This window comes from Zeus faber, assembly GCF_960531495.2.
Source record: "Zeus faber genome assembly, chromosome: 9".
Classification (NCBI taxonomy): Eukaryota; Metazoa; Chordata; class Actinopteri; order Zeiformes; family Zeidae; genus Zeus; species Zeus faber.
In genome coordinates, this window is record NC_137197.1 from 19371008 (window position 1) to 19378932 (window position 7925).

The following is a 7925-nucleotide window of genomic DNA, read 5'->3' on the forward strand; positions in this document are numbered from 1 at the left end:
TAAAAAAATCAAGATGTAAATATTTATAATATTTTTATGTTCTCCAGAAAACGAGTAAAGAAATAATAAAGAATAAACTTGATTAACCTAGGCAGGCTCATCTTTCAGAGGTGGTGAGGCTTAAACAATGAGGTCAATTGGCAAAAGTGGCAATTGGCAAAAAAATGGTGTTAACCTTCTCTATAAAGTTATGCAGAGCTCTTATTGAAATGCAAGGCAAGCTAGGCAACCGCCATTAGGCAAGGTAGGCAACTGCCTGGGGCCCCCAGCAGCCAGCGGACCCATGAAAGGCCTAATAAAACATTACAAATTAGATATCAATTGATGCTTTCATCTTAATTTATGGCCCCCAAAATATCATCCACAAAAACGGCATGAGAGCGCTTGTTTCATCATTATAACACGTTATTTATGTGTTAAAGGGGACCTTTTATGATCAGTTTTACACAGGTTAATATAGGTCTCTGAGGTCCCCAAAACATGTTTTTGAAGTGTTTTGCTGAAAATACACTCAGATTATGCATTAGAGTCCGAGCACTGTCCGAAAACTGGCTGTTTCAGTGAGAGGAGACACCCCCCTAGGCTTCTAGTTCTGTAAGCCAATGGAGTTTGAGCATGGCTTCGGGGTTTTGTTGAATTTTTTCCATAACTTTCACTGACTTCACCTTATCAGTATGCTAAAATCTGTTTCTGAACAAATTTGAGGCGAGAAACAAGCAATCCAGAATTGCTGAATCTTCACTCATATTAGATCTACATACATTAGGCCTCATTTAAAAGTTAGTTCTGACTTTGGTTGCTGTGCTCCAGGCTTGTGGGAGACATGGACACCGCACGGCAACGCACTCTGTCACGCAGGGATTTTTTTGTTTTATGTAAACATCAGAAAATAAAATAAAATAAATTAATCAACAATAAAAACACACAATTTTTATTGGTTTTGTTTGAAGAAATGCACAGAGGATCGGATGGATCAGATGGCCATATAAAGAAAGCTCGTGCAGAGAGTAGAAAAAAACCTCTGAAAACCTTGAGAGTGTTTTGTTCACGGCGATTACTTTGTCATTAGTTTACCTCATTATTTGACGCTTGGAATTTTTGCAAATTTAAAAAGTGTGAATAATTGCACAAATATCATGCGATTAATCAGGATGTATTATTTGAATAGTTTGACAGCCTTAGTTACTATATAAATTCAAATTTAAAAAATACCCACACAAAAAGATGATTTACAAACTGTTACCATTTTTATCCAGGCAGTGGTAAGTTTCCCTATGGCGAGGCATGACCAAAACATAGAGACAGCAATTCAAAGTGTACATTTACTGTATGGATGTATTTTGGCAAATTTCTCACTGATACCTATTGATAACTGGTAATGGTAATCCCGAGCTAATGGTAATGGATATGTTGTAAAATTAAATATTATAAATTGTAATCCATGACTTATGTTTGGATTTCAGTTTCACAGTGCGTTTGCCAGTAAAGACCCTAAACTTACATGGACTAAACTTACAATCTTCACTTCAGCCTTCACCTACTGTCTTGAGCTTTGGGTAGTGACCAGAAGAATGAGGAGTTCCTTTGCAGGGTAAAGAGATGATCAGAGGGCGAGGTGTCGGGCTTTCAGGAAGGACCTCAGAGTAGAATCCCTGCTCCTCCCCATAGAGAGCAGCCAGTTGAAGCGGGAAGCTTCCTGAAGGTTCTGTTGCCCACTGAAAGGTCCACTTCCTGGCAAATACAGCCATGTACACATGATATGCACTCCCAAAACTGCATCACGTGATGAAGAAGGATCAACCTGAATAATAATGACATGAAATAAATAAATTTATTTATTACATATTGTTGTCTATTGCAGTGTGTCAGATATTCTATAGTGGATCAAGTGAAACACTCACTGTGCTATTTCTGTCGCTGCTGTAAATGGCTCATGAACGGTAGCTGACGTACAGTAAAAGGAGGGGTATCCATCTGAGAAGCTATATAGCCAGGTTGTAACACACTCCAGTCAGAGAACCTGGAACTTAATCCATAAATTACAGATTCACACAGGATGGGAATCTCCTCAGTTGTTGTTCTTGGGCCAAGGCGGGCATTGGGTTTGGTTGCTCTTCATTTGTCTCTTGTTTTGTATGAGTTTGCAGATGGAATGAAGCAGGGAACCTGGCTTGTAGAGGGTGAGAATGGGACTGAGGCTTCTGACTTGGCTAAATGTCGGCTCTATACCTCTGGTTCCCCTGCATTCCAACTGGACGGCGACTACATAATTGGAGGTGTTTTTTCCATACATTACTTCATGCACACGGCGAAGCATAACTACACCAGCCTGCCAGAGCCACTGAGATGCATTGGCAGGTTGTGTTATTTTTGTGTGTAATTTTACTCATTTATCATTCATAATAGGTTTAGGTTAAATCATTTTATTGTGGATTTTAAATGTCTTATTCGAGGTGTCTGCGTGTATCAGAGTGTTGAATGTATTATTAGACATTTTTAAGACAGCCTAAAAATTATTTCTGGAGCAGATTAGTCTGGAGGAGAATAACTTATATTGAGAACTTGACCGATTTTGACAAGAGATACTTGAAATGAAAACAAAATGAGACAAAATGTTAAGAATGTAAGGCTGATCACTCAACTAATATTTGTAAATCTGAATTTACATTTTAGAACGATTGAAGGATCGGCAGACACCCTGCTATTTACCTGTCTTATTGATTTATTATTATTAATAATAATAATAATAATAATAATAATAATAATAATAATAATAATAATAATAATAATAATTAATTATTATTATTATTATTATTATTATTATTATTATGTTTGCAGCATGGATTCGCGGGAGCTGCGCTTCTCTCGCGCCATGACCTTCGCCATCGAGGAGATCAACAACAGCTCGAAGCTTCTGCCGCGCGTCACGCTCGGTTACCGGATCCACGACTCGTGCGCCTCGGTCCCCGTGGCCGTGCAGGCGGCCTTCCAGCTGACCAACGGCCCGCAGCCGCTGCGTGACGCCGGCACAGAGTGCGCGCAGTCCGGCACCGTGGCGGCTGTGGTGGGCGAGTCTGGATCCACGCCGTCCATCAGCATGTCCCGCATCACGGGGCCCTTCGGCATCCCACAAGTAATGAATAACAACAACGATAATACATTATTATTTTTATTTTTATTGTTATTATTATTATTATTGTTGTTGTTATTGTTGTTGTTGTTGTTGTTATATTTAAATAATGATTATTTACATTAAAATTAAATGGAATGAAATAATAACAATATAATAATATAATAAAAATAAACAAACAGACTATAGGTCATTCAGTTTTAAAGTGGTAATCCGAAAGATAATTTTCTTTAAAAAGATTCCATATTTGATTATTTTTAAACTGAAACATTCTAAGAAATAGCCATTCCATGTATTTTCCGTATGGAAATGTGTTTAATATGGATATGGATGTTATGTTTTTATTTAAAAATAGGTATAATAATTGTGCCGGAACAAAATGAGGCTGCGGGTCACGGGCGAGAAGAAAAGTACAGAACGTATGCACGGAACAAGGCGGGGCGGGGTTAAACTGCCATTCATCACGCGGCACAGGACCGACGGTGCTGTTTTCAATTCGTTCAACGAGGAAACGTAAATAAAAAAATAATAATAATCAAAAATAATAACACACTATTCCTATTTGTTTGGAGAAACAGACAACGCGGACGAGGAGAAAATAATGTGCTTGTTGGTGGGGAGTGGGGGTTATTTAAGGTGGAGCTGGGAGCTCGAGATGCAGCTCTGTACCTTGTGCGGAGGCACCGGATCTAATCGAATAGGTGCCGGTCCCAATCTGGGAGGTGCCGGAACATGTTCCAGCAGGATCTGGCACAAATGAAGCCCTGCATATGTTCCTCCATATCATGTTTCCATAGTTGGTGATGGAGGAATCTTGCCTCTCCGGTCAAGAATGCAAAGACAGACGTGCAAGTGACAAAAAAAAAAAATAATTTCAAAAGAAGCCATGGAAAAGTTACCGTCTTAGAGCAAAGACAAGGCTATTTAGATGTTGAAATATCAGGCAAAAACGTTGCAGTTCTGAATGGAATTCTGGGATTCATAGTGTAATCCACAACAACACAGACGCGATCATGTGGATCACCACTTGAAAACACCACATTTTGATTTTTTTTTTGTTTCAGATCAGCCACTTTGCCACGTGTGCGTGCCTGTCAGACAAGCAGCAGTACCCCACCTTCTTCAGAACCGTCCCCAGTGACCAGTTCCAGGCCAACGCTCTGGCCAAGTTGGTGAAGAACTTCGGCTGGACCTGGATCGGTGCCGTGCGCTCCGACTCGGACTACGGCAACAACGGCATGGCGTCCTTCCTGCAGGCCGCGCACGCAGAGGGCATCTGCGTGGAATATTCAGAGTCCTTCTTTCGTTCACACCCGCACAGCAGGATCCAAAGAGTGGCGGAGGTTATCCGCAGGTTAATAGATGATTGTTCATTCTCATGGTGTATGCCAACACTCTGCAGGGGTGTCAAAGGTACAACCTCGGAGCCTGGTCATTGCCAGCAGTTCATTCAAATACTATACTTTTTATATATAAGTGTGTAATTGGTATAGACACAGCTGAGTCAATTGCTGCTCAGTTGAGGTGTCTTTTGACAATCTTTTAAGTCTTTTGTCCAAAATGTAAAGAAATTCATGAAAATGAACACTTTATACTTATAGCAGTGACATGGGAGCAGGTTGACAAAACCCTGTAATTTAATATGCTTGATTCCAAATATATTTGCCCAAAAGAGCATCCAAGTGGCCTACGTTGGTTATCCGGCCGACATATAGTCATATTTTAACCAATCCTGCCCGCAACCTAAAATGAGTCAAATGAAAACCAGCCCTGTTCGATCCCTTTTTATATTGGTGTTTTATATGTTTTTCGAAGATTTTATATTTATTTTGCTGTTAAATTAATTGAAACACTGTCCTCACTCTGTCCAGGTCTACAGCCACGGTTGTCGTGGCCTTCACAGCCTCTGGAGACATGAGGATCCTTCTGGAGGAATTGGCCCGGCGGCCCGGTCCTCCTCGGCAGTGGATCGGCAGCGAGTCCTGGGTGACCGACCCGGAGCTGCTCAGGTTTGGTTTCTGTGCTGGAACGATTGGATTTGCCATTCCACGCTCTGTCATACCTGGTTTTAGAGACTACCTGCTGGACCTCTCCCTGAAAACAGTGTATGGTTCCCAGCTGCTCACAGAGTTCTGGGAGGGAGCTTTCAACTGCCAGCTCAGAAAAGGTGAGATTAACAGTCACCTCTGTTAATTTCAAAGCCCTTTATAAAGCATGATATGGATGCTATATACTATATGCTGTGTATATACTATAATATACTGCCATTTAACTGCTTCTGCCTCTGCTTGTAGAACTCAGGCCGGGGCAGAGGGAGTGTGATGGAAGTGAAGATCTGCAGAAGCTCCAGAGCCCGTACACCGACGCCTCTCAGCTCCGAATCACTAACATGGTTTACAAAGCTGTTTATGCAATAGCACACGCAATCCACAGTGTGGTGTGTGAAGAGAGGAACCTCACAACTCAGTGTGATGGGTCCATCAAGATACAGCCTCAACAGGTTGACAATGTACAAGTGAAATAATATTGTTTCCACTTTTGTTTGTGAATGTCCAATGTTGCACCATTGTCTTTGATTCTTTTCGCCCCTCTTCTCTCCCATTGCTGCAGATTCTGAGGGAGCTGAAGAGGGTTAATTTCTCTCAAAATGGCTACCAGGTCTCCTTCGATGCCAATGGGGATCCAGTGGCTTCTTATGAGCTGATTAACTGGCAGAGAAATGAGAACGGGGCTTTGGAGTTTGTGACAGTAGGTCACTACGATGCGTCTCTGCCCCCTGGTCGGGAGTTCTATATGAGCAGGAACCTCACCTGGGTAGATGGAAACACACAGGTATGGAAACCCAAGTCTGTTTGGAATAAGGTACTGCTCTCATGTCTTAAGAACTGTATATTCTGATCTTAAATTGTGCTCAAATATTTGATGTAGCAGGCGCCTGTGTCGGCGTGCAGTGAAAGCTGTCTCCCGGGAACTCGCAAGGTTCTACAGAAAGGAAAACCAGTTTGCTGCTACGACTGTGTCCCATGTGCTGAAGGCGAGATTAGCAATGCAACAGGTAGAACCCCAGGTTCTTCATGTCATCAATTTGAAAATAGGAAAGAAAAACCCTCATTATTTCTTCTTCACTGATGTCTGTGCCTTAGATTCCTCTGACTGTTTCCGTTGCCCTGAGGAGTTCTGGCCCGATGCAGAGAAGGACTCGTGTCTTCCGAAGCCGGTGGAGTTTCTGTCCTTTCACGAGGTCCTGGGGATCATCCTGGCAACATGTTCAGTCGGTGGAGCCTGTCTAGCTATCGTCACAGCGACTGTGTTCTTCCGTCACAGGGCATCGGCCATTGTCAGGGCCAACAACTCTGAGCTCAGTTTTCTGCTGCTCTTCTCCTTGACTCTGTGTTTCCTGTGCTCTCTAACTTTCATTGGTCCACCCTCAGACTGGTCCTGCAAGCTTCGCCACACAGCGTTTGGCATCACCTTCGTCCTCTGCATCTCTTGTGTTCTGGGGAAAACTCTGGTGGTGTTGATGGCCTTCAGGGCAACGCTGCCTGATAGTAATGTGATGAAATGGTTTGGCCCCACGCAGCAGAGGATGACTGTTGTGTCTTTTACGTTTGTCCAAGTTGTGATATGTACCATCTGGTTGGTTCTGAAACCGCCCTTCCCCATTAAAAACTTAAGCACCTACAAAGAAAAGATCATTCTGGAATGTGCATTGGGCTCAGTGATAGGCTTTTGGGCCGTGCTCGGATACATAGGGCTCCTCTCGGTCTTTTGCTTTGTGTTGGCTGTTCTGGCCAGAAAGTTACCTGATAATTTTAATGAAGCTAAACTCATCACGTTCAGCATGTTGATATTCTGTGCAGTGTGGATCACATTTATTCCAGCTTATGTCAGTTCCCCTGGGAAGTTCACTGTCGCAGTGGAAATATTTGCCATTCTTGCCTCCAGTTTTGGTCTGATTGTCTGTTTATTTGCCCCAAAGTGTTACATAATTTTGTGGAGGCCAGAAAAGAATACCAAGAAATATTTAATGGCCAAGAATACCTCAAGTGGCCTCTAAGATTTGCATCATTTTTTCATATGCTCAACTATGGAAAACATAACAGCTAATGGCCAGATCTGAAAGTTGACAAAGCCCTTACCCAGGAAAGCTCTTTAAGTAAACAGAGCATTTGCAGTTAATTCAATGTACTTTGTTTTGGATTGAAAGATTGAACTCCTTTACAGTACTATTAAAAAATGGTTACAGTCTATGTTATTCCATGAATCTGTACAAACTCATTTTACACCCAACACCATGAAACATATCGTGGCAACAATTGAGCCTTTGTAGCAGTAACATATGGGAATATTAGTTCAAATATGAGATGGGAACAACACAAGTTATCCAATTCATTTTACAACATTGTGTATTTACACTAATGTTTGACTATATTCTGTACATTTCTATATACTATTTACATTAACATTTCTTCATTGATCGATTGATTTATTGCTTTTGTCCACTTGCATGAGCGGCTCGAAATAATTATATTGTGGGGGTTTCTTACCCACAGTTAAGGGATCAGGGAGGGAGAAGGAGTCTTTCTGGCCGTGGTGCGGCAACATGGCTTGAGTTTCGTTGTCCATTTCAGTCTCTTGCACACAGGCTACAATTATATATATATATATATATATATATATGAGGATCTATTATAAAATGGTAGATAATAGTCCTCTCGGGTGCAGGAGGAATGGCGTTCCACTCCTGGGCTGCTCATGAGCCCGTGTGCCAATCCCCTCTGTAAGACAGACAAGT

The 7925-nt window shown here is 41.8% G+C and overlaps 1 protein-coding gene across 1 annotated transcript; it reads left to right on the forward strand.

Annotated features, from left to right (window-relative positions):
• Positions 1-2839: 2839 nt before the first annotated feature.
• LOC307234807 (extracellular calcium-sensing receptor-like) lies at positions 2840-7187 on the forward strand (the record flags this gene model as incomplete). The annotated part of the gene is made up of 7 exons (XM_080006671.1): positions 2840-3133; positions 4195-4484; positions 5002-5297; positions 5425-5630; positions 5741-5962; positions 6059-6185; positions 6274-7187. The coding sequence occupies 7 exons, from the start codon at positions 2840-2842 to the stop codon at positions 7185-7187; spliced, it is 2349 nt and encodes a 782-aa protein (XP_079862797.1).
• Positions 7188-7925: the final 738 nt, after the last annotated feature.